Source organism: Zonotrichia leucophrys, chromosome Z, assembly GCF_028769735.1.
Source record: "Zonotrichia leucophrys gambelii isolate GWCS_2022_RI chromosome Z, RI_Zleu_2.0, whole genome shotgun sequence".
NCBI lineage: Eukaryota > Metazoa > Chordata > Aves > Passeriformes > Passerellidae > Zonotrichia > Zonotrichia leucophrys.
In genome coordinates this window covers 9436424-9460098 of record NC_088200.1, presented here as the reverse complement: position 1 = coordinate 9460098, position 23675 = coordinate 9436424, and the positions used below count along the sequence as shown (strand labels likewise).

General features: G+C 59.8%; 3 protein-coding genes across 3 annotated transcripts; 1 reads left to right on the top strand and 2 right to left on the bottom strand.

Annotated features, from left to right (window-relative positions):
• Window positions 1–958: 958 nt before the first annotated feature.
• Window positions 959–4243, bottom strand: LOC135460098 (B-cell differentiation antigen CD72-like). Its single transcript, XM_064736769.1, is given in 7 exon segments — window positions 959–1202; window positions 1530–1624; window positions 2189–2340; window positions 2458–2772; window positions 3789–3890; window positions 3989–4162; window positions 4165–4243. Coding segments are annotated over 7 exon segments (1065 nt in total). The 3' UTR covers window positions 959–1054.
• Window positions 4244–5835: 1592 nt separating this feature from the next.
• On the top strand, window positions 5836–9619 carry LOC135459937 (B-cell differentiation antigen CD72-like). Its single transcript, XM_064736432.1, has 8 exons — window positions 5836–5914; window positions 6000–6092; window positions 6289–6375; window positions 6905–7219; window positions 7460–7608; window positions 7941–8092; window positions 8981–9148; window positions 9490–9619. Exons 1-7 carry the CDS (start codon window positions 5836–5838, stop codon window positions 9117–9119), a joined length of 1014 nt encoding a protein of 337 aa, XP_064592502.1. The 3' UTR covers window positions 9120–9148; window positions 9490–9619.
• Window positions 9620–10709: 1090 nt separating this feature from the next.
• TESK1 (testis associated actin remodelling kinase 1) lies at window positions 10710–23311 on the bottom strand. Its single transcript, XM_064735554.1, has 10 exons — window positions 22977–23311; window positions 15669–15790; window positions 15496–15544; window positions 15145–15291; window positions 14887–14969; window positions 14122–14212; window positions 13812–13895; window positions 13269–13358; window positions 12953–13103; window positions 10710–12712 (listed from the first exon to the last, which is right to left on the bottom strand). Exons 1-10 carry the CDS (start codon window positions 23193–23195, stop codon window positions 11676–11678), a joined length of 2073 nt encoding a protein of 690 aa, XP_064591624.1. The 5' UTR covers window positions 23196–23311; the 3' UTR covers window positions 10710–11675.
• Window positions 23312–23675: the final 364 nt, after the last annotated feature.

Genomic DNA, 23675 nt, shown 5'->3' with positions numbered 1-23675 from the left:
AGACAGATGCCACGTGCAGCCCTTCCCTTGTTCACTGGTGCAATCACTCCATTATAGAAGGGCACTGGGTTGGTTGGGCAGGACTTGTGGTGAAGCTGTGCCAGCTGTCGCAGGTCTAGCTTAGCAAAATGGTTGCCAACACATTCCCCTGTCTGCAGAAACCCTGGCTGAGGCGGGGGGGGTCACCCTGGGTCCTGGACTGGGGTCTCTCATCACCCTCCTTTGGCAGATAAGGTCCAGCCACATTCTTAGGGATCTTTCCCCCTTGGTGGGAGGGGTCTCCCTTTTTCCCCATGTTCCCAAGTCTCCCTAGTGCTCTTCCTCTCTCCCACTGTCTTATCAGTGCACCTCCATTTTTCAGAACCATCTTCATTTGCAGCTCCACTGTGCTCCCTTTCTTTCCATGGTTTCAGGATTCACACATTCACCTCCCATGGTCTTAGGGCTCTTCATTGCCCTCTTTTTCCTCCCGTGGTTTCAGAGTTTCCTCATTCATCCACCACATTCTCAAAGCTCCCCAGCACTTCTCCACTCCCTAAATGGTCTCTGGCTTTCCAGCATTTTCTCATGCTGATGGCCCCACTGCCAGCAACCTTTCCAGGCAGGACCCATGGGCAGGTGATGAAGGCAGAAGAAAGGGGAGGACAAGAGCTGTCAATGCTGAGAGAAGGGACGGGCTGTAAATCCACAGGTCTCCCCAAAATGGACAGGTTGAGGACATCAGTGTGTCAAAAATATGCAAAAGGCAGATCCTGCACTCAGGCAGCCTTGGGGTAGCAAAGCAGGTGAGAGCTGGTCTCTGCACTGGAGCTGCATTGGCCAGGGCACACAGGGACATGCAGTGGCACAGTACAAAGCAGTATAACATGTGTTTGCTTGAGTGTGGGAGAGGGGAATAAGGACTGTTTTCCATAACCCTTGCTTTGAAATAGAGACAGTTTTCCCCAGCAGTTTTGCAATGCAATTGAGGCAAAGCGTGCCCCGGGGGCAGGATCCCAGGGTGCACACCCAGCTCCTGGTCCTGACTCCAGGGATGGAGCCAGGGTGGCAGCAGTCAGTCCTCGCCCAGAAAAAGAGGACGAGGCTCAGGCACACGGCTCAGATTTGGGGATTTCTCGCAGATCCACGGGTAGGGTTTGTTACATGGCTGATTCCACATTTCCCCGAGGACTAGTGACCAGCAGTCTGGAGAATGGCGTTTCCTAGGAAAGAAGGCACGTCTCAGGCCAGCAGTGACAACCTCCTCACCATGGACACCGCTTCCCATAGATCCCAGTGCTGCTGGGGCAGGCAAGGCACCTGGCACAGAGAGCAGCCTGAGGAAGTGTGACATTCCTCCTCCTGCTCTTCTTCTCTGCCACTTGGATATTTGGCACTGCACCCCAGAGCTTGGCTCTACCCTCATCCCCCTCCCTTGGGGCACGGCTCATGGGACCCCGTCAACCTTTTTGGGGTGTCACAGGGGCAAAACAGCACCTTTCTATCATGGCCAAAGGGCAGGGGCTTGTGCCAAGGATTCTTGCACTTACGAGGGATGTTTGCTCTCCATCCACATAGATCTCCTTGCCACATAAGGAGGTTTTCCTCCAATCCAGTAGTACGCCTTAGATGCATGCACAAAATACTAGGGGGGAGAGAAGCTGTCAGCCACCTGCTTCATGACCAGCACTTGCCAGGTGCCCAGGAGCCCCAGAGCTGGCTGTGCTTCTCCCATCAGACTGCCAGGATGGCAACCTGGGGCTCATGGTGCCACCCTGGCAGCTCCACAGATAGTGCTGCAGCTGGGGGTCTGCCCAGCACCCACCCTCTGTTGGGAATTTAGCTGATAAGGACTGGAAAAGTACAAAACCATGGCTAATTCCAAGTCCTGCACCTGCACAGATAACAGTGTCCTTGGGCCTAGCTGTGGTATAATAACAAACACTGAAAGAGACATGAGAAAAGAGAGATACCTAAGGAATGAGGATGCGTTAATGCTATAGTTTAACCAATAGATTGCTTGGCTTACAGAATAAGCTTATTATTTGCTGTATAAGTGTTTGATACTTTTTTTCAATAAACTGGACCAGAAAGACCTGAGGGTCCGGGACCGGACTGGACCTGAAAGGCCTGTGATGAACCAACTGGTGTCCTGGTCCCCTTCCTTTCGACAACCCTCCTGGGGTACCACAGCCCCCCTGCTCCATACCGGCACTGTCCATGGTGACCACTCATCCTGGACCAGCAGCTGAGCAGATCTCCTTTCACAGTCGTCCCTGCTCTGCTCCCAGGTCTTGTTTTTCACCGAGATGAAGAGGCACTTGCTCTTGAAGAGTACCCAGCCCCCTGAAGGGCAGCAATCTGGGGGCAGAGGCACAGCTCAGGTGCTCATCCTTCCATGGATGCTTGGGGAACTCAGCCCCCGCATCTCCTCAGTAGCAGCAGCATCACCTGTGCCCCAGCCCCGTCATGCTCTACCTGTGTTCACGCAGGCACGCAGGCTGCTCACGGCCCTCTCGCTGCTGTTGAGCCTCCCCTGCACCTCCTGCATCTCTCTCTCTGTCCTGCCCAGCACCCCCGTGACGCGGCGCAGCTCCAGGCTCAGCCTGTCCAGCTCCAGCTGGCTGATGTTGCCCTCGTGCCACGCGCGCTGCAGCTCCGCTCTGGCCCATGCCAGCTCCAGCTGGGTCTGCTCCAGGCTCTGCTCCTGCGCCCTCAGCTCCTGTGACAGGCGGCCCTGCTCGGCCTTGTGCTCACGGGAGGAGTCCTGCAGGCTGCGGGTGACCTGCCAGTCTGGGGACAGGGTGGGGTGAGCTGGGACACGAGCATGGGGCCCTGCCTGGGGCATGCCTCTGGCAAGGGAGAGTGGGATAAGAGTATCTGGCTGTGGGTGGAGATTGTCCTGGGGGTGCCAGTGGGAAGGGAATGGAAACCCCAGGGGTAGCAGGTGGAGGGGAGACATTGGAAGGCAGCAAGAGACAGTGGGAAGACAAGGAGAGTCGATGAGAAGGCAGTGGAAGGCAGTGGAAGGGAGTGGGAGGCAATGGGAAGGCAGTGGAAGGGAGTGGGATGCAGTGGGAGGCAATTGGAAGCAGTAGGAGGGTTTGGAGGGCAGTGGGAGGGAGTGAGAGGCAATGGGAACACAGTGGAAGGGAATGGGAGGCAATGGGAAGCACAGGGAAGTCAGCAGGAGGTGGTGGGAATAAAATGGGGAGGCAACGTGAGGCAGCGGGAGGAAGTGGAAGGAAGTGGGAGGCAATGTAAGACAGTGGGAAGTCAGTGGGAGGAAACAGGAGGTAGTGATGGGAAGGCGGTCAGAGGGATTAGGAGGCAATGGGAGGGAGTAGGAGGCAGTGGGAAGAAATGGGAGGCAGTGGGAAGACAGTGGGAGGAAATGGGAAGCAGTGATAGAGGGTGGGAGGCAGTGGGAGAGATTGGGAAGCAGCAGAAGGTAGTGAGATGGCAGTGGCTGGGCGGTGAGAAGACCATGGGAGGAAGTGACAGGGAGTGGGAGGCAGTGGGAGGGATTGGCAGGCAGTGGGAAGACAGAGGCAAGACCATGGGAAGGGGTGGGCGGTGGTGGGAAGGCAATGGAAAGGCAATGGAAGGGAATGGAAGAGACTAGGGGAGCCAAGGGGAGATAGTGGTAGGCAGTGAGAAAGGCAAAGGCAGTGTGGGGCAGCTCGTGCAGGCCATGCAGGAGCCCCGGAGCCCAGCCCAGGCCTTCTCCCTGGCAGCCCCTGCAGCCAGCCCTTCTCCCGGCCCAATGCCCTCCCGGCTGCCCCCACCCCCGGCAGCCACCAACTCACGGCAAACGCCCAGGGCCACCACGGCCACCAGCAGCAGCAGCAGCAGGAGCAGGCTGGCTACCAGCAGCGCTGTGGGGACGCGCCATGGCCGGGTCCAGCGCCCTGCAAGAGAGGAGCACCAGCGGCATCACCCGTGGGTATCACCCCGTGGGCATCCCCCTGGTGCCCTGCATCCCCGCAGCTGCTCCTTGTGTCCCCACCTGGGCTGGGCTCTGCTGTCACCAGCCCCAGCGGTGACACGTTCTCGTAGGGACTGTCATCGTCGTCGGGCGCGGTGGACGGCGGCCGTGCCACGAACTTCAGGTCAGCATAGACCACACTCTGGGCCATGCCCCGGGTGGCCCTGCGGGCTCTGCTCTGCTTCAAATGAACACGCAGATGGCTGCTGCAGAAGCAGAAGTGTGGCGAGGAGTGACGGAAGGGAAAGTACGGCCACGGCAGTGGCATCCTGCCATTGGCCAGGCACCACTGTTGGGCTCCCCCTCCGCTCCCCGAAACAGCTCAGGGTCCCCTGGGATGGCACTGGGGTGGTGCAGCTTGGGGCTGGAGAGTGGGGCACAGCTGCACGGCTCAGCCTACAGAGAATCCACCAGATTTCCTAGGGCAGGGCAGAGCAGGTCTGGCTTCCAGCTGGGAACAGGTCGCTCTGCTGCTGACTCCATCCAGGATGGAATTTCTCTCTTCTTGGTGCTCTGCTGCAGGATCTGAGCATCACTGCTCTATTGCCTAAAAGAGACTCCCACACTGCAGCATGAGCTTTCACTTCTCCTCTCGTCAAGGCCACATCTCTCCACTCTGCCACCAATTACACTATGGAAAACCACATCCCAGACACCAAAGTGTCATGATAAATGGCCCCGTTCTCTCCCCTCATCCCCATGCCAGTGCTTCCAAGCAGTAGAAGGCACACTGAGCAGTCACCCAGTAAATCCCACTGGCCTTTCCCTGCATGTCCTCCCTGGGTCTGGGCCCCTGCACGCCCAGGTGGACATGCTCCATTTTCTTCCAGGAGGTTGAGTAGAGGCTGCCCAACTTTTAGTTTTCTAAACCTCCTTCCCGTCCCCTTTAAATCTGGCATTGATTTTTTGATTTCTCCACTGAGGAAGAACTTCCCGTGGTCCTGCAGAGATGATGGACAGTGGCTATGTAACACTGTGCTCCCCCAGCACCACTGTGCACCTCCAGTGCTGTCCCAGGGACTGGCTGTGTTCAGATGTGCCCATCTGGCCATCTGAGAGACAGTGGGAGGCAATGGCAAGGCAGTGGAATGGAGTGGGAGGCAGTGGGAGGCAATGGGAAGCAGTGGGAGAGTTTGGGGGCACCCCTTCTGAAACCCACCCTTCTCTGGATGCAGTTCAGTAGAGACCTCTGAGACACTGAGGGCCTGGAGGGACCAAGACGGTGTTTGGAGGGACGAAGAAGGTGTTGTGAATGCTGGGATTGTGGTCTTGGGAAGGGAAGGCAAAGGGGACATCAGTGGTTTTTGTAGCTCTCCAGGGCTGTTTTGGAGCAATGCCAAAGCTGGGGTCTTCTTTGGCAGGGACCAGGGAGAGCATGAGAGGTAGTGGAACAAAATACATCATGGGGAAATTCCCACTCTCAGAGGCTGGGAGGGGAAATCTCAGTCTGTGAAGATCTCCAACGCTCCACAGAGCTGTCCACGCAGGCAATTTTCTCCTGTTTTCAGGATTGCCCTGCTCTGCCCTGCAGTCCCCAGATTTGGGTCCATCCTTTGCTGTGCCCCTGCAGTGACACCTGGCTGTGCTGCCCTCACCCTGCCCCTGCCTAGGGCGACCATGAGAACTTTTAGGGCGTGGGAGGGGACGGGCTGGTGTTTCTGGGACCAATGAGAGGGTGCTGGTCCCCGCAGCCGTGCCTCACTAGTCCCATCTGCTAGAGTGCAGAGCAAACTTCTGCTTCTGCAGATGCTGGCTGCACTTCTCCTTTGCACCTCTGAGGGACGGCGCAGTCACCGGGAGCAAAGGGGACATCTCAGAGAGGCATCCCCAGGGCAGAGTGGGCTCAGGGCTCGCCCAGCGTTACCCACATGGCCCAGCTTTATGCTGACCTGAGGTTTGCCAAGGTGATGGGAGGCCGGAGCACGGCCAGCCAGGCACTGGAGGCAGGTGAGAGCCCACAGGCCCCACCACGCTGTCCCTGCCGTGCCCAGCCCCTCGGCCTCAGCTGCCCTCCCCTGTCTTCCTCCCACAGCCTTCAGCATGAACGAGGCAGAGAGCCCCTACGAGAGCAGCCAGCCAGCACTGGCAGGGCAGGATGGGGATGGAGATGGAGAGCCCAGCCCAGGTGAGCATCCAGCTGCATTCCAGCAGACCCAGGGTAGTTCTGGGCTGGGTCATGGGTGGTGTTTTGGGGTCCTCCCACTCCCATCACCCACACCTGTGCTGTCATGCCACCACTCTCCTGCTTGTATCCAGGAGGGAGGTCTGGGGGCTGCCAGGGGTTTTCCAGCTCCTCGGGTGATGTCTGTTGTGTCGTGCAGGGTGCTGGTCCCGTCGGTGGTGCATCCCTGTGGGGCTGCTGACAACTTGCCTGCTCCTGGTGGCCACCGTGGCCCTGGGGACTTGCTGTGAGTTGGGGGACTGTGAGCATCTAGGGCTGGGAATGTGAGCATCACACTCCCTGGGTTGGGTTGGGTTGAGGGGCATCTGTCTGGGGTGGGCACTGTGGGTGAATGGAGGCAGCTCATGCACACTCACTGCTGAGTCCCTATGCTGTCTGCCACAAGCTGGCCTGTATCCCTCGCACGTCCCTCACACCGCCTTTGCCTCTCATCATCCCTCTTCCTCACCTTACTTTCAATTTCTGCTCCTTCTTTCCCATCCTGGCACTGTCCAGCCTCATATTGCTGTACCCTCCCTGCCCTTCACCTGCTGTGTCTGCTCCTATGCCCATCCTGCCTTGTCCTGCTCTCCCTGCAAGTTCCTACCCAACCCTTAGCCGTGCACTTCCCTGATGCATCCTTCCCTGCCACCTTTTCCATTCATGGTGGATAATCCTCTGCCTTACCCTGCCCGTCCCACTTGCCTTAAGCAGCGTCAGTCCCACATCCGAGCTGCCCCATGCTCATGTCCCAGCTCACCCCACTCTGTCCCCAGACTGGCAGGTCACCCGCAGCCTGCAGGACTCCTCCCGTGAGCACAAGGCCGAGCAGGGCCGCCTGTCACAGGAGCTGAGGGCGCAGGAGCAGAGCCTGGAGCAGACCCAGCTGGAGCTGGCATGGGCCAGAGCGGAGCTGCAGCGCGCGTGGCACGAGGGCAACATCAGCCAGCTGGAGCTGGACAGGCTGAGCCTGGAGCTGCGCCGCGTCACGGGAGTGCTGGGCAGGACAGAGAGGGAGATGCAGGAGGTGCAGGGGAGGCTCAACAGCAGCGAGAGCACCGTGGCCCTCCTGCGCTCCTGCACAGCCATAGGTAAGGTGCTGATGGAGCAGGGAGGGGGTGCTCCAGCACTGGCACTGCTCAGCAGGTGCCAAGGGCCAAGTGCTGGCTTTTTTGACCCCAAGGCAGGGACAGAGTGGTCCAAGAGCTGAAGCAGTGCTGAAGCAGACACTGGGCTTGTGATGCCTGCTGGGAAGGTGTGGGGCTGTTCCTTGCACCCCCCAGGGCATCTGTGGCTGAGCAAGCCCCTCAGCTGTGCCCCTACCCCCACAGATTGCTGCCCTTCGGGCTGGCTGCTGTACAGGGGCAAGTGCCTCTTCATCTCCTCGGAGAAGAAGACGTGGGAAGACAGCAGAGATGAGTGTGAGAAGACATATTCTCAGCTCCTGGTCACCAAATCCTGGAGTCGTTGGACTGTGCCGGTAGGGTGCTGGGGGAGCTGAGGGCAGGGGATGGTGTGTCCAGCCACGAGGTCCCCAGGTGGGCTAGCACGGTTCTGGGGGTTCCCTGTCCTGCCAAAACATTGGAGAGTGCAAGGCTCTTTTCTGGAGCACATGGCTGGTGGTTGACATGGGATAGAAGGGCTCTGGCACCCCTGGATGCTTCCCAAGCTGGACCAGGGCACCAGGGCTCAAGAACTTCCAGCCCCAGGGACTCCTTGGGAAGATGATCACCCTACTGTGAAGTAAATAGTACTGCAGTACATGGGTGCCATGGAATAAGACATGGAAAAGCACTTTTTCTTCTTCTCAAGACCTTTCTGAAGAATGCAGATGTCCCATACTGGATTGGATTGCAGAAGGGCAGTTTTCCCTGGTACGACTATGGCTGGCTGGAGGAAGAGGACCCAGACAGCGAGGGAGGCTCTGAGGCTTGGTTCTGGGTGGATGGCTCCCTTTATGAAAGGTACATGGCAGCACTGCCTCTTCCCAAAACTCCCCTCCTCTGGCATGGCTCTAGGAAGGGTTTTAAACCCCACCAGTACCCAGCTCGAGGCACAGGCCCTGGGGAACAAAGAGCATCAGAGCAGCAGGGACTGAGGGAAGGTGGGTGCAGAGGTGTGATGAGGTACTCAGAGGACACACAAATGGAAAGCCAGGACTCAGGGGGTGGGTAAAATGCAGGGCAAGAGAAGCAGGAGCCAGCAAGAGTGGACAGAAGAACCCCCAAATTTTATCTGGGGCCTAAGCAAGGTGTTAGAGCACCATGCCTACCTCCCACATACTTTCTTAATTCCTCTCCAAAGGGAGATCACAGCCTTCTGTGGAGAATCCTGGGCTCCTCCCTGCCACGTGCACCACCTCCTCAGCTCACTGCCGCTTCCTCTTGCAGTGTCTGAGAGCACTGGGGAGGAACAAGCCTGTCTGGCCAGGTTCTGGGGTGCTGGCCCTCCATCCTCAGCCCCGCCACGGGAGCTGTGCCCAGAGCGGAGCCAGGCTCAGGCCAGCTCCTCTGGTTGTCCTTGTGTCCTCAGGGAGGACCTGGCTCTCCCCAATGCAGGCATGAACAACTCCAGCAGCAAAGCTAAGAGGGGGCAGGCTAAAGGGGTGTCACAGGCACTGCAAACCTTTTACAGTGTTTCTCATCCTGTCCAGGGAAATGCATGAATGCATCAGCTGAGCCTTCAGCCTGTGAAATCAGTAGGGGAGGACTGGGAGATCCCCCTTTGACTGCAGCATCCAACCCCTCCTCTGCCAGTGTACAAAAGGCAGTTGTCAGCAGCGGCAACTGCCTCGGCAGGGTTTGTAGAACGAACATGTCAGTGCCTGATGTGTTGTTTGTTTCCCCATTCAGGCCGTGGCAGTCAAAATCGAACGGAACCTGTGCCATAATAAGCCGTGGGAGCATCAAACCCGAGCAGTGCACTGGTCCCAGTGACCTGCACCTCTGGATCTGTGAGAAGGCAGCAGGGCCAAGCCTCCCTTTCAAGTGAGGATGGCTGCTGGCCCCAGCACTGCTGTGGTGAGTCCTGCTGAGTCAGGGACACATGGGCCCTGTGGGTTGTGCCTGGAGGAAGGCAGGGAGCCTGCAGCTCTGCCTCTGGGATATCGACTCCCTCTCCCATGGAAAGGGAGAGGAATGCAGTCACCTCCCTGTGCTGGATGGACCCTGCCTCCATCCCTTCGCTGCCATGGGTGTTCTGGGTCTGAGGTAGCTCAAGAGCTGAAGCGATGGCTCAGCTAAGGGGAGAGATGGGGGAAAACCCTTTGCAAGGTTCTTTCCCAGCCCCATTGCATGTGTTGGAGGCTAGGCAGCATCTCACCTTCACGTCCACCCTCACCCTCCTCTGCTTCCCCCTGCAGCACCTGCACCCTGCACCGCCTCTGCTCCAACCTTGCTGTGTCCCTGCCCAGGATGTCCCATCCATTCCAGCCAACCCCTTCCCTCCCACACCCCGCTGCCCCTGGGCCACCCAGGGCCTTCCCTGCGATGCCCAGCAGCATGGATGCCTCCAGCTGGTGTGCTCTGGCCGAGTGGCACAGGCTCCATAGACAACCCCACACCTGCACGGGACACTTTGGGTCCTCCTGAGCACATCAGCTGTGGGCACTGGGGAGCTCAGAACCAGCTACAGAATGGATCAAGCTCTGGAACTCAGCGCTGGAGCCGTGCCACACACCCAGCATGGAGAGAGCTGTGGTGCTGTGGCATGTCAGGAGCAGGAGCTGGGGACAGCCCAGCCCCATCCCCACACAGTCCCCTCCCCACAGCAGGAGTTTTCTTCTTCACCCCATCGCAGGAGCAGCTTGGCCATGGCTTTCAGACAACCCAGCACTCGGCGGCCTCAGCAAAGCTCAGCACCCAAGGAGAGAAGCTGAGCCTGAACTGGTCCCTGCCTGTGCTGACATTTGGGGATTTTTTTGTGCTAATTAGAAAGTAGAGCAATGACCCTTAGGGTCCCATGGTGTGATTGTGCTTTTCAAAAGCAAAAGTTAACTCAGGCACTTGTAGCAGGCTGACGCTTTGCAAGACAACTCATCAGGACTTAAAATAGCTGCTAGACACGTGCACATGTGAAGATTAAGCAAAGCAGCCCTGATGTAACACTGTGGCCAGGTGAGAGCAGAGGAAGTGATGTTCAACCAGGCGAAAATGCTCTCAGTCTATGATAAGGTTGTGTGTGCCATATATAGCTGATGAACTGCTGTGTGAGTAAGCTTGCATGAAGAGGAAAAGGGTGTTAAAGGCAGGCTTTTTGGAGGGGGCACGTGTCACTCATCTGTCTTGTCTGCTGGCTAAACTCGCTTTATACCAATAAAGAGACCCAGTTTTTCTGCTCTTTGTTTTCTTGTACACCACAGCAAAAACTGTGGATTCAAAGACATGAACCCAAAGAACCTAAATAATGAAAATGAATTTGTCTGAAGGCATCTCAATCGCGATGGGTGCTTTAAGGGAGTTGAGATCTTGGGTTGAGCCAGGCTGGTTTGCAGTCCTGGAGGAGTTCCCCAGAGTGCCCAGGCAAGACCACGCAACCTTCTGGGCCCACATCTGACGTGCATCCAAGAGACAGTGCCAACAGTCAGAGTTGCTAGGACATTCAGTTTTTATTGAACACTTTAAATAAGCTGGGTATATATTACTAGCAATTATTATTAATAATAATAAAAAACACAAAGAGTTCTGCATTCACCAGTGCATTGTGCAGGAGGGAGGAAAGCCGGCTCCCACCCTTGCCGGGGGCCAGGCAGCCTAGCTGTGCTGCCCACTGGCCCCATCCCCATGATGCCAGGATGGCATCCTGGCCCCTCTGCCAGCATCCTGCTCCCAAACCTGCGTGCCAGGGAGATGTGAGGGAACTGTGCTGACTCAGCACCCAACCCTCAGCATCGGTCAGGCAGGGACAACCCTAGTGCTGGCAATCCTCCCCATGCACTGCCCACAGGCATTGCCCCTCTACGGTCCCCTGCCCTCTTCTCCCCATGTCAGGGACTGGCTGTGCTCCCCACGCTTGTGGACACACACCACCAGCCCCCCAGGATCCCCAAAAACACACATACACACGCTGACCTCTCTACCCCAGCCCAGTCCCTCTCACCCACCTGGGTGCAAGGAACTCCCAGGTCTCCCAAGGTAGCAGGTTCATTGTAAACCCCTCTGCAAGAGCCTGCAGGAAGGTGAGCCCTTGGGGAAAGGGGGTCCTGGATCCAGGGCTTGAGCCCCGTGGCCCCCGCGGGGGACCAGCCCTGCCGCTCGGGGCAGTGCTCAGGGCAGCAGTGTTATTGCACTTTGGTCCCCAGCAGAGACCCAGCCCACCTCCAGGGTTCCCTGCAGATCCCCAAGGCTGATCCTGGTGGGGTGGGTGCCTGAGTGCCTGGGCAGCGCCGCGGCAGCCACAGCACTTGGCACCACGGCCACTGGTGGCCACCACGTGCCGAGTGATGACAGACTGTGGGGATGTGCCAGGCTCCTGCACTGCCCAGTGCTGTGGCTGCAGAGGGGTGCAAGGGGCAGCTGGACTCAGCCCCACTCCCCAGGGTCCCCATCACTAGGACTGTGCCTCCGGCAGCTTCAGGCTGGGCTCAGCCAGCACTGGCCCCGGGGCTTTCTGGTGTTGGCCCCGGTCGTGGCAGATGAGGCTTTTGGCCTCGCAGTTGAGGTTCTGGTAGCGGGGCGGGCTGGGCGCTGGCCGGTGGCAGATGGAGGCAAAGCTGAAGGGACTGAGGCAGCAGCCAGGGCAGGGTAGCACTTCATCCTGCTCCAGCATGGCACTGGAGCTGTGCCCAGGCAGCATGGCCGAGCGCTCCGTCCGCTCCAGCGCTGCTGCGCAGGAGATACTGAGCTCAGAGGAGCCGTGCTCCAGCCCGCTGCCCCAGGCCAGAGGTTTGCTGACCATCATGTGGTTGTTGTTGATGAGGAGCCCGTTGGGGGCCCGCACGTCTGGCTGCCAGGCCCGTGTGCCCGAGGATGAGGTGCAAATGAAGTTGCTGTTGAGGGGCAGTGGGCCGGGCTGCGGCCGCTTGGAGCTTTCTGGGCCACAGTCCATCTGCTCCTCTGCCTTGGAGCTGGCGCTGGGGGCTCCTCCCCACACTGGGGGACGAAGGAGGGCGGGGGACTGGGGGTCGTCAGTGGGATGAGAGGACCCCATAGCCAGCTCCAGGCCCCCCCGGTGGGGCAGCTCGGGAGAGGAGGGCAGAGAGTGGCACTTGCGGGGGCTGCTGGCGGGCGCTGAGAAGTCGCACTGCACCTCCACGGCGGGCTCGGGTGTCACGGGGTTGCTGAGCTGCAGCGGGGCGGGGGGCGGCAGGTCGAAGGTGAGCGAGATGACCGACTTGCTCGGCGTGTCAAAGAGCTTGATCTTCCCCCCCTTCAGGTCCTCACGCTGGGAGAAGGGGTTGACACGGGGGGATGTCTCCTTGGACCTGGCCCCGCTGTAAGGCTCCAGTGGCTGCAGCAGGGTGGGTGACTTGGAAGGGAACATGTCAGACTGGCTGCGGGACAGGCGCTGGTCTGGCTGCAGGTGCTGTGTCCCCAGCTCACGCAGGGGCGACTGCTCGGTGTGGCTGCCTGACCTCCTGGCCACCCCTGGGCATGGGCACAGGAGAGTGTCACCAGCAGCCAGCAGCTGCCCCTGTGGGGTGCTATGGGGTGTCGAGCACCCAACAAGGTAGGGGTGCACCCCAAGGGAGGAACAGGGACCAGCTCTATCCCACAGACCTCACACACCCCTGTCTCCTCCCCTACAGCTGATGGGGTGGGATGGGAAACCCCACACTCCCCCACCTTTCCACCCTGCTACGGCATGTGCCCGAGGCGCCCACGTACCAGTGAGTGTGGCTGCAGCTCCAGATGCAGGCAGACTCTCCCCGATGCCAAACAGGGGGGTCCTGGCACCCTCGGCGCCCAGCTGGTGCTGCAGGATGCTCTCCAGGCACTGCGTGATTTCCAGGAATGAGGGGCGGGAGGTGGGCTCCATCTGTGGGCAGCAGGGATTCCCCGTCAGGGCTGTGCCTCCTCAGGCACCCCAGGGAGCCCTGCAGAGCAGAGGCAGCTCCCTGCTCGCCCTGTGAGCAGGCCAGGCAGCCTGTCCTGCCTGCCTGCCCTGGCTGGGAAGGGCAGCCAGCGGAGGTGGGAGTCTCACACTGCAGCAGTGAAAAGCCAGCTGGAGGAAGGCCGCTGGGCAGTCAATTCCCACCATGGTGCGGAAAGTGGTGATGTCCAGACCAAAATCCTGCACCAGGGAAAGGAAGAAGAGTAAGGCTGGGTCTCCTAGGGCACCACAAGGCCCAGGGAATCCAACATGGGCTGGCCCCCTACCCCCTGCACTGTCACACAGGACTGTGGATCTGGAAGCACCCCAGCAGGGACACAGCAGGGGAGGACTCTGACGTCACCCCAAATTGGGCTAAGGTTGGGGGATATTATGACACACATACCACTTCTGCCCTCTGCCTTAATGTAACTGCCCTGTTCTCCTTTCCAGGCTCACTGTGGGTTCTGAGGTTACCAGCAGAGACCATCCCTCCCTGGGCAGCAAGTGGAACACAGCACCCTAGCCCTGAGATGTGGGACCAGTTCTGCACATGGGTCTCTGCCCCATACAGAATGGCCCCCCCTTGTTTGATGAAATGGCCCCAGCCCCAGTGCTGCTGCCCACAACTCCCCGTTCCCATCCCAGAGTCACCTCAGTGCGGGGCAGGTAGTCGGGGTCAGCTGGCACACGAGCGATGGTCTCACACAGGATGATGCCGTATGCAAACACATCGGCCTGCAGAGAGTAGGGACTCGTCAGTGCACCCTGCAGCCCCCAGCTGATGTGCCCACCATGCTGCAAGGCCACAGCCCTTCTCCTCCCTGCAGCGCCACACTGGGGCTCTGGCACCTTGTCACCTTAGGGATGCCCAATTCCTTTCCGCTGGATGCACTTCAGGACTGCAAACCACTGGCAGCACACAGCACGAGCCTGAGTAAAGCCCCACACAGGGCAGCCTCACCTTCTCGTTGTAGATCTCCCCACGCAGCACCTCGGGTGCCATCCAGTACGGGGAGCCCACCACGGCCAGCGGCTCCTTCTCACTGCCCTCACTGGGAGATAAGGGGAATATCAGAGGCTGCCCAGTCCCCTACATGCCCAACCTCCCATCCCCCTGCTGCAGCAGCCCAGATCACCATCTCTATCTCCTTTCCTGGGCTAAGCCTCTTCCATGTGCTCTACAAACTTATCTCTCCTCAGTCACATCCCCCTCTTCTCCACCTCCTCCTAGCCATTCCCAAACTGCTCCTGGAGTCTGCCCTGCCAGGGACTATCTCACCACCCCCACTCCCGTGGCAGCACCTCTCTGGCTACAGACAACACTATCGTGGGAGAGGCTGTGAGAAGGTCAGAGAAAAGAATGCTAAGCAATTCTTGTCTTCGCTTGCTGCACCTGTTGTTGAGAACATGTGGAATGTGTTATGGAGAGTTGTTTACCAAACGGTGATTTCTTAACTGGCCACTGGTTTGGATTGAAAGAACGACTGGATTCACCTATATCGTGACCACCTGGTGAGGGTGATGGGTTTCTTAATAAGTGCAGTATAATAAAGTGATTGATCAGCCTTCTGAGAGTCATGGAGTCAATGCTAATTACTGCTCCTTTGGGGATGCCCTGCGGTCATTCCCACCCTTTTAGCTGCATCCCCAAGGTCCATCCCTCTCCAGCTTCTGCTCTGAGTGGGCTCCAGGCATGGGGATGGGCAGGTGGATGCTGCCCACGTACCTGTAGGTGGGGATCTTTTCTGCCAAGCCGAAGTCACCCACTACAGCTGTGTAGCCACTGGCCTCGCAGCGCACCAGGCAGTTCTGTGGGCACAGGAGGACCTGTCACACCAAGTGCACCAGCCCTACCTCCCTGGCCAGTGTTTTCAGCATGCCCCAGCATAGCCTCCTGCTCCCCAGCCTGCCACACCTCGGCCAGCAAGGAAGCAACACGGAGACGGGACAACATGGGAATGCGGTGCCCTGGGACATCCTGTACCTTGGAGGTGAGGTCACGGTGGAAAATGCCCTTGGAGTGCAGGTAGCGTAGGCCATGGGCGATGTCGAGGGCCAGCTTGACACGCATGGACCAGGAGAGGGGCACAGGGCTGTCCAGCAGCTGCTCCAGGTTCCCACCGTTGATGTACTGATGGGGAGAGCCAGGCCATTGCACTACAGCATCGCTCCCCATCTTTCCTCCTAATGCATATTCCAACCAACCCACACCACAGCCTCCCAGCAGGCCTTGTCTGCACATGTCACAGGCCAAGAATGTGTCCCCATAGGCATCACTGTCCCTTCCCCAGGCTTGCAGGAACCCCGAGACTCACGGCTGTTGCCACACTCTTACCTCTGTCAGTGCATGCAGCTGTCCCTGGTGCACACACACCCCCATGAACCTGTGAGACAGAGGAGATCTGAGGGTGGCTGTGGCAGGGACCAGCCCCAACAGCTTATCCACCATCAGCTCCAAACTCCCAGGCCAGGGAAAAGGGGGGCTGGCAGTGGGGGAGCAGGTCCTACCTGAGGATGTTGGGGTGTGAGAGGCGGTTCATGAGCTGCACCTCCCGCAGCATGTTGCCCCGGTTGCTGGTCAGCTTGTTCATCTTCAGCACCATGATCTGCCCCGACTGGCGGTGCCGCACCTGGAGGGGATGCAGGGAAGGCTGAGCCCCACCTCTGCAGCCCCCATGGACACCAGGCTTCACCCGGCTCCCACCCTGTGGGATCTCAGCACCTCAGGACTGAGGTGCTGAGTCACCGAGACCACCCTTGGGGGGCTCGGGAGTCCTGGAATGTTGCCAGAAGTGTCTGGTGGCTGGACTTTGATCCTACACAGGAGACGACACTTGTATGAGGATAGGAGGATTTCACCGGAGTGAATGGTGAAAGGATTAGTTAATTAGAGAGTGAAACACAGGGTTTAGGATTTCTGTACAGGGGGGTTTAGAGAAGTAAGATGGAGGAATTGGGGCGTGTCCTGTCCTTCTTCTTCTTCTTCTTCTCCTCCATCTTCTGTGGTGATGGTGGCACTTTGGGATTGGTCATTACTAAAAGTGCACTGGTCAATAAGGGTGAAAGGTATTGGAGAAAAATGATAAATATTGTACACGTAACTTTGGGTATAAAGATAGGTGACCGCCCGGAGGGCGGAGGAGTGTTCTCATGGCTGGCTGCTGAGCAGACCTCTGTCAGGCCGAGAGAAAATCTTTTAGATAAACAATTAATAAACACCGAGACCGAGAAAAGAACTGAAGCCTCTTCTCGTCCTTTGAAACGCGGGCTGTCCCAAGGCCACCCTGGGCCTTTCCAGGCCATCCAAACAGCCGAAAATTGGACAACACCCCAGCCCAGAGAGGGGAGCTAAGCATCCCACGGCACCCCAGGGACCACCAGGGCTAGGGGGGCACTTTCCCCATGTCTCCAAGCACTCCCAGGACAGATGACACACAGCCCCATCCCTCCTGGGGCATCCTGCCAGACCCTACCAGTATGGGGTGGAGCAAAGAGGGGGTACACTGCCCCTCGGAACCAGCTCTAGGTGTGGCCAGCTGTAGTTCTTGACCCTAGTCTGGCAGGGCATGGAGCCTGGATGAGCTGTATATTTAGCCAGCCCCAGCCCAACACTGTCATGCGATCTGGGGGCCTGGTCCCCCGCCAAGAACAGCAGCTGGAGCATGGCCAAGCACGGACACCCTGTCCACCTGCAGCTCCCTGGCATGTGGTGCAAGGGAAGAGAAGGGGATGCCCTGACCTAACACTGTTGTGGTGGGACCAAACCAGTGTTGAGGGTCCCCTCCTGAGCAGGTGCAGGGGGTGGGATGCCAGCCCCGCCTTGGAGCAGCAGCTGCCCAGGGAGACAACCCAGTGGATCCCAGCTGCCCCCCAGCACACACAGAGCTGTGCACGGAGGCACAGGCATTCCTCAGTGCTGCCGTCAGCTCCCTGCTCTTCTCCTTTTTAGTCAATGCTGGTTGAGGCTGCTGAGCTGGTGCCAGCCCTGGCCAGCCCCACAACACCCCCACAACACCCCTCACGTCAGGGATTGCCTTCCCAGGAAAAACACAGGGGGTTGGCAGGAGGCAGGATGTCCAGCACCCCTGTCCTGCTCCCAGCTTGGCCCTTGTCCCCACCACAACAGAGGGAGGCTGGCATGCTGGCCCCTCCAGAGCTCTCCTCTCACCCCATGGCCAGCACTGCTCCTGGGGTGCATGCCACGATGGGGATCTATCCAGCAGAAAACACCCAGGGGATGGAGCAGCAGCACATCCCTTCAAGAGGCCCTGGGGAAAATGAGTGCTCTATGAAAGTCCTTCTACATGTCTGTGTGCACTGATGCCAAACCAGTCCCAGTCAGAGTGGAAGTGAGAGGCAATAACTGTGTTGTGCCACCATCAGCTCCCTGAGCTCATGCAGAGGCTTTGAATAATTCAGCAGACACCTGCCTGTGGGCACCCTGCTCCAGTTACACCTGTGCCACCTCCAGCCAGCCCCAGAGAGCCAGCTGGCACTCCTGACCCACCGACAGGGGCCACGTGACAGCAGAGCTCGGAGTGGACCCTGACGAGTGGCAAGGGGACACCCGGACACCTGCCACCACAGGCCCCTATCCTGGCACCCACCATGCTGCAGGGAGAAGGGAGGGCAGATTTCCCCACGCCTCCTCCTTGCTGAGCACTGGACACACTGAGCTCCTGGGTTCAGGGAGAGCCTGTCCCAGGGTGAAACTGCAGAGCCTGCTGTGGGGAGCGCCCAGAGCGCTCCCTCTAATGGGGCTCCAATCCTCCCTGTGCTCACTGCTCTGCTCATCACACCACTGCCCAGCAGCACCTGGAACTGCTGACAATGCCATCCTGACACCCCAGGACTCCTTGGTCACACCTGGACCAAGGGCAAGGGGAAACCCCACCCCATCTCACCCATCGCTGTCCTTCCTCCACTGCATCCCTGTCGGTGGGGCAGCTGAGGGCAGCACCAGAAACAGAAACTGGGCTCTCAGCCAGGCTTCAGTGCAGGCTTTAAGGAGGTGGCCTGTGTGACCAAAGCAGGGTGGGCACAGTCTCCCTTGGTCCCTCCAGCTCCCCATGGAGCCGGGGGTTGAGGAAGGCAGAGCCTGGACAAGGCCAGCAGGATCCACAGCCTTGCCCAGCCTCTGGCACTGGGTGCTGCCCAGCAAAAGCTATCATTCCTGACCCAGCTCTCCTGGTGGCAGTGCTTCCTTCCCTTCCCACGCCACGTGGGGCTGGCAGGACTGGCTGGGTCAGTTTGGCTGGCACCAGCAGCTGCCAGACAGCAGGACCGGGCTCAGTGTTGCAGGCAGGCTCATGCCCGCCGGGATGGCTGGAGGCGGCATGGCTCCGGCGCCACGCGCCCACGCCAGGAATGCCGTGTGGCACGCACAGTGCTGGCACTTGGTGGCCACGGCCGCAGGGCTGGCCAGCTCCCTGCCAGCAGTGGCAGCCCTGCATCAGGGAACAGCATCTGGTGGGCGCCAGCTCAGCCCCACACGGTCGGGAGGTGCCGTGGCTGAATTCCTCATTGAAAAGCCACCTGCCATTGGAATGGGCTGAGTGAGGGCTGAGCGCAGTCACATGGGGTTGGACACCTTTAGACTGGAGGAGAGGCAGCCTGGGGGAGGGACGGTCTTGTGAAAGCCGCTTCTTCAGGAATTATCCCAGGGATCCCAGGAGCTCCTGCCCAGTACAGCCCTGCCCCAATGTCTTTTTCCATGATTCCACTCCCATGGGGCATGATGTCCTTGAGGCTGTCCAGTGAACTCACTTGTGAGGCCCTGTTCTGCCATCTCCCCTGCAAGGCGAGCCCACACCTGGGACAGCTCAAGGCAAGCCCAGGCCTGGGACAGCAGGGAAGGAGTTAGGCTCCCTTTCCATGACTCCCACAGGCACTGCCCAGTTTACCCAGTCTGTCCAGGTGCTAGCACCAGCCCAGCACCCTGGCACCCCCTGACACAGACCCAGCAGCAAAGGGCATCAGCTGTGGCTGCAGGGGGCTCGAAGCCCCCCACTAAGGGGGTTTCCTCCCATCCAGAGAAGGCAGCAGGCAGCACAACCTCCTCGGGCAGGAAGGCGTCCCCTCTCGCCTCTCTCATGCACCCTGGCATGGTGCCCAGGAATCCCAGCGCATTCCCCGGAGCTGAGCTCAGCCGGGCAGCCGTGTGGGGCTGCAGGGGGAGGGCATGCCACTTGTCCCCCACCCAGGAAACAGGCAAGCCCTCACCCCTCACCGATGCTCCCCGGCATCCCACATGGCCGGTGCATTCAGGGGTTCCGCAGGTGAGCCAGGGTGCCGTGGCATGTTGGTCCCCATCTGCCACCACCACACAGGGCTGGGGGATGGGCCGGGCTGGCGGCAGCCCCAGCCTGGGCACAAGGGATCTGAGCTCTTTTAACAGCGGAAATTAGAGTCTTATTTAAAGAGCATGCTAATCAGAGCAAGCAGACGGCCTGCTCCCTCCCCACAGCCGGCACTCCCGTCTAGACATGGGGCAAAGCTCCCTGACATCTCCCCATCCGGAGGTCTCAGCAGCCACCCCCCGGCAGCCTGCACTGGGGACAGCCTGGCACACAGCCCCACTCTCTGCTCATTGCCCTGCCCCACACAGGCAGGGCACAGTCACACAGGGACACCATCCTGCACCCGTCACCCCTGAGAGTTCTGTGGGGGACACAGGAGGGGACAAGGGAGCTTGCAATGCCACCGGTAACCCACAGCCACCCACAACAACTGCATCTGAGCTCACAGGAATCACAGTAACACAACAGGCTGGGACTGGAAAGCGTGCTCATCAAATGGAAAAGGCAGAATCAGTCAAGACAGACTTTGAGGATGAGACAAAGCACCTGTTCCTGGAGGGTGCTTGAGCACCAGCATCCCCCACCTTCTGTTCTCCCAGGGCACAGCAGGGGCCGGGGCAGTGCCAGTGTTACACTGTGGTGGCAGATCACTGCCTGGCCTGGCTGGCAAGGCTGGAGCATGCCCTGTGACAAAGCAGGAGAGGGGCTGGCAGGTCTCCAGCTGGTCAGCACAACACGTTTCCTGTGCCCAGGACTCCCAAGCGGCAGCTGCAGGGCCAGGGCTGCTCCCAGCCTTGCCATGGCTGGCTGACCTTGGCTAATTCACTTCCTCCCTGCCTGCCTTAGTTTCCCCATCAGTGTCACGCTGCTTCATTCTGCTCTGTAAAACGAGGCAAGGTCCCTGATGAAGGGCAGCAGATAAGAGGAAGGGACTTGCTCCATTAGTTGCACCGGAAAATTGGAAGTAAATAGAAAACTCCAAAGGTTGGTGGGGAAGTGAGCAGAGATGGGCAAGTGACAGTGATGCCAAAACCCTCTCCTGAGCTATGCCCATGCTGGGAGCTGCTAAACCACACAAACACACATACACAACATGGAAATGGGGTGCTGGACAGAGCACATCATAGAGCTGCACACTGGGAGATGGCATTTCCAAGAGGATGTGCAACATCAGGGCACAAGGCTGAGATTCAGATGAGTGAAGGCCTCTGGATAGAGCCCCAAGGATGCTGCCCACAGTCCCTGTGTCTGCTGCAGCCAGCACATGGGAAAGTAAGACAGGGATTTGAGGAAGAGATGCAACAATGGTTTAAGGGCTGGAGAAAATGCCTGGCACAAACAGACCTGGCTCAATCTGCTCAGTCAATTGGAAATAGAGAGGTGGCTTCCTGCAATGTCTGTGTATCTGAGAAAATGGGGGGGCTAGTGCCTCTGAAATTGCACAGGGAAAGGCACTGAGAACCAGCTGCTCCAGAGGGAAAACAGCCCTGCTCTGCAGCACAGTGGGGAATCAGCTATGAACAAGTGCCATGAAAAAGAGCAGCTTCTTGTCACTGGTGTCTCCTGTTTGCTCTGGACAGCCTTTCTGAGAGAGGTGCTTGACTGGAGGGGCTAGCTTGAGACACCAGGGCTAGGACACACTGAACCCTTTGGTTTTAATGCTGAGAAGACAGTCAGATGCTTGTCAGCACCCTGCCTGGCCCTGGCTCAGCTCCACACCAGGACCGAGCTACCTGTGCAGGGGCAGAGATGTCAAGGTCCCCTCCCTGTTCCCCTCACCCACCAAGGCTGGAATGACACATAGCTCAGGAGCCACACAGAGCAGGCAGATTCAAGTGCCCACAGCCTTGGAAAGCTACAGAAGGAGCAAGGGAGGTGGGAGGAAAATGGGTCCTGGGCTGCCCTGCCAAGCTCTGTCCTCCTTGCGAGCTCTGGCGGCCAAACCCCAGCTCAGATCCCAGGCTTACCCCACCATCCTGCTGAGCTCTTGGACTCAATCCACCGCACGAGCACAAAGCCCCATCTGGCCCCCTCCCATCCCTGCTTCCTTGCCACCATGCACACATGTCGACTACTGATCCTGATCCCTTCCCACCCCTCAACCTTTGCCAATCCCCCAAATCCTATGTGCCAGTGGCCCTACAAGAACCTGAACAGTGTATGGGAGAAGGAGCATTTTGTGGCTCCTGCAGAGAGGGGGAAAGCAAACAGCGAGGCAAGAAGAGACTGTGGCCTCGCTGAGACACCGGAGCATCCATTATTAAAGAGCCATATCCACGCCTGACATTATTAAATGCCTCCCTCTGCTCCAAGGTGTTGTTGTGCACTCCAAGCCAGAGATCAATAGCAGAAACCCAGCCAGCAGGGAGGTCATGGCTCCACTGGGAGCTCCAGGAGGGAGCATGGAGGAGAGGGACCTCTCTGACATTCCCCATGGCCCCTCACAGGACACCTCTTGGGTGGCTGAAGAGGAAACAGGTCTTGGGGTCCCACTGCTGAGTGGGTAATGGTGTCAGGGCTGGAGAGGGACCCCAGGGTACTGCCAGGATGTGAATGCCCTGATGGTTGTGCTGCCTGTGACCTCAGTGACTGTGGTGGCAGGTAGTGGGGGTTGTGCCCAGCCTTAAGCTGCTCTTTGAGGGATATGAAGCCAGCAGATCAACACTTAAGGGCAGTCCTAGCCCGTGGTTTATGGTACCTTAAGTGATGCCGAGGCTGAAAACAACACATGCACACACCTCCCCTCTGGTGAGGAGAGGTAGTGGTGACACCGAGGCACAGCCCTTCATCCCCAGAAGCAGTGCACTGGCCTGGCAGGATACTGCCAGCATGCACCTCTGCCTCACTGCTGGAGACCCCAAGCTCCCCACCAGCACTCGTACACCCCTATCCTGGGCACGGGCCACACACAGGCATCCCCACCCTGACAGTCCCTGAGAGGATGGAGGACAAAGGCAGTTCTGGGGGCTCAGCCAGGAGCCAGCCCCCTGCTCTTCTACAGCATCACGCACCTGTCCCACAGCCAAACACCTTCGTGGGGGTCCTGCGGGGAATCCTGCACACCACCTGCTCAGCAGGCCCGGAAAAGCCGGACATCACTTTGCAGTCCCTAGGAACGCTACCTGGATTGCCTGCCACCGGCACACCCCGGGCGGGCTCGGCTGTCCAGCCCTGTGACGGGGGTCCCCGGGGCTCGGCTGCCGCCACCCGACCCCCCGCGCACCCCACGGCGCGGCGCTCGGAGCGCTCAGCCTCCCCGGCTGTAAACAGAGCCGGCGTTCCCCTCCCCCTGCCCGGGGCGATGGAGCCACAACGCCCCGGCCGGGACGGGGCGAGCGCGGCGTCCCCAGCTCCGCTCGGCGCCGCCCGGAGCAGCCCCGGCCTCGCCCGGCTGCCGGGGGATCCCGCTCCCCAGCCGAGGGCGCGGCCGGGGCTGCGCTGTTGCCGCGGTCCCAGGGGACGCCCGATCGCGGCGGGATGCCCCGCGGCCCGCCATCCCCGCTCCCGCCCCGCACACCTTGAAGACCTCGGAGAAGAAGCCGGCCCCGATCTTCTCGCAGTAGAAGTCGTCGATGCGCGCCAGGGTGGAGACAGCGCTGCGCAGCGCCCGGTACGAGGAGGGCCGCAGCCGCCCGCAGCCCGGCCACGGCCCCGCCGCCTCCCCCTCGCCCTCGCTGGGCCGCCGCGGCAGCTTCTCCCACTCCATGTCGGTCCCGCCGAGCACCCCCAGCGCCATTCACATCCCCGCCGGGGCAGCCGCGCGGCCAGGGCGCCGCCGCTCTCCCGGCCCCCGGGGCGATGCTAGCGGCGGCGGCGGCGGCGGCGCGGGGCGGGCGGCGCTCCGGGGCGCTCCGCGCTCATGGCCCGGCGCCGGCGCCCCCCCGACCCCTGCCGCGGCCCGGCGCTGCGCCTCCGCCGCCCCGAGCGCTGGCACCGGCGGGGCGGGGCTGGGGCGGGGACAGCCCTTAACTCCTTGGGACCCGCCGGCGTCGCCGCCGAGCTCGGCGGGAGAGCCCCCCCCGCCACCGCCCTGCCCCGCCCCGCGCTGGCCGCCCGGTCCCGCACGCCCCCGTGTCCGCGTCCAGCGGCAACGGGCTCCGGTGGGTGCCGACAGGGCGTCTCCCTGCGCGCCAGAGTGTGCTGTGAGGCCCTGAGATTCCGGGGCAGAGCTTGGACATCCCACGGACACAGGGCTGTGACTGTCCTCAACCCCTGG

Coding starts and splice junctions, on each gene's coding strand:
- TESK1 (XM_064735554.1), bottom strand. CDS start 23,195: ATGGCGCTGGGGGTGCTCGGCGGGACCGACATGGAGTGGGAGAAGCTG. Junction 14,970..15,144: donor ACCGTGACCTCACCTCCAAG/GTACAGGATGTC, acceptor CTGTGCCCACAG/AACTGCCTGGTGCGCTGCGA. Junction 13,359..13,811: donor ACTACCTGCCCCGCACTGAG/GTGACTCTGGGA, acceptor TCCCTGGTGCAG/GATTTTGGTCTGGACATCAC.
- LOC135459937 (XM_064736432.1), top strand. CDS start 5,836: ATGGCCCAGCTTTATGCTGACCTGAGGTTTGCCAAGGTGATGGGAGGC. Junction 6,093..6,288: donor AGATGGAGAGCCCAGCCCAG/GTGAGCATCCAG, acceptor TGTGTCGTGCAG/GGTGCTGGTCCCGTCGGTGG. Junction 6,376..6,904: donor CGTGGCCCTGGGGACTTGCT/GTGAGTTGGGGG, acceptor CTCTGTCCCCAG/ACTGGCAGGTCACCCGCAGC.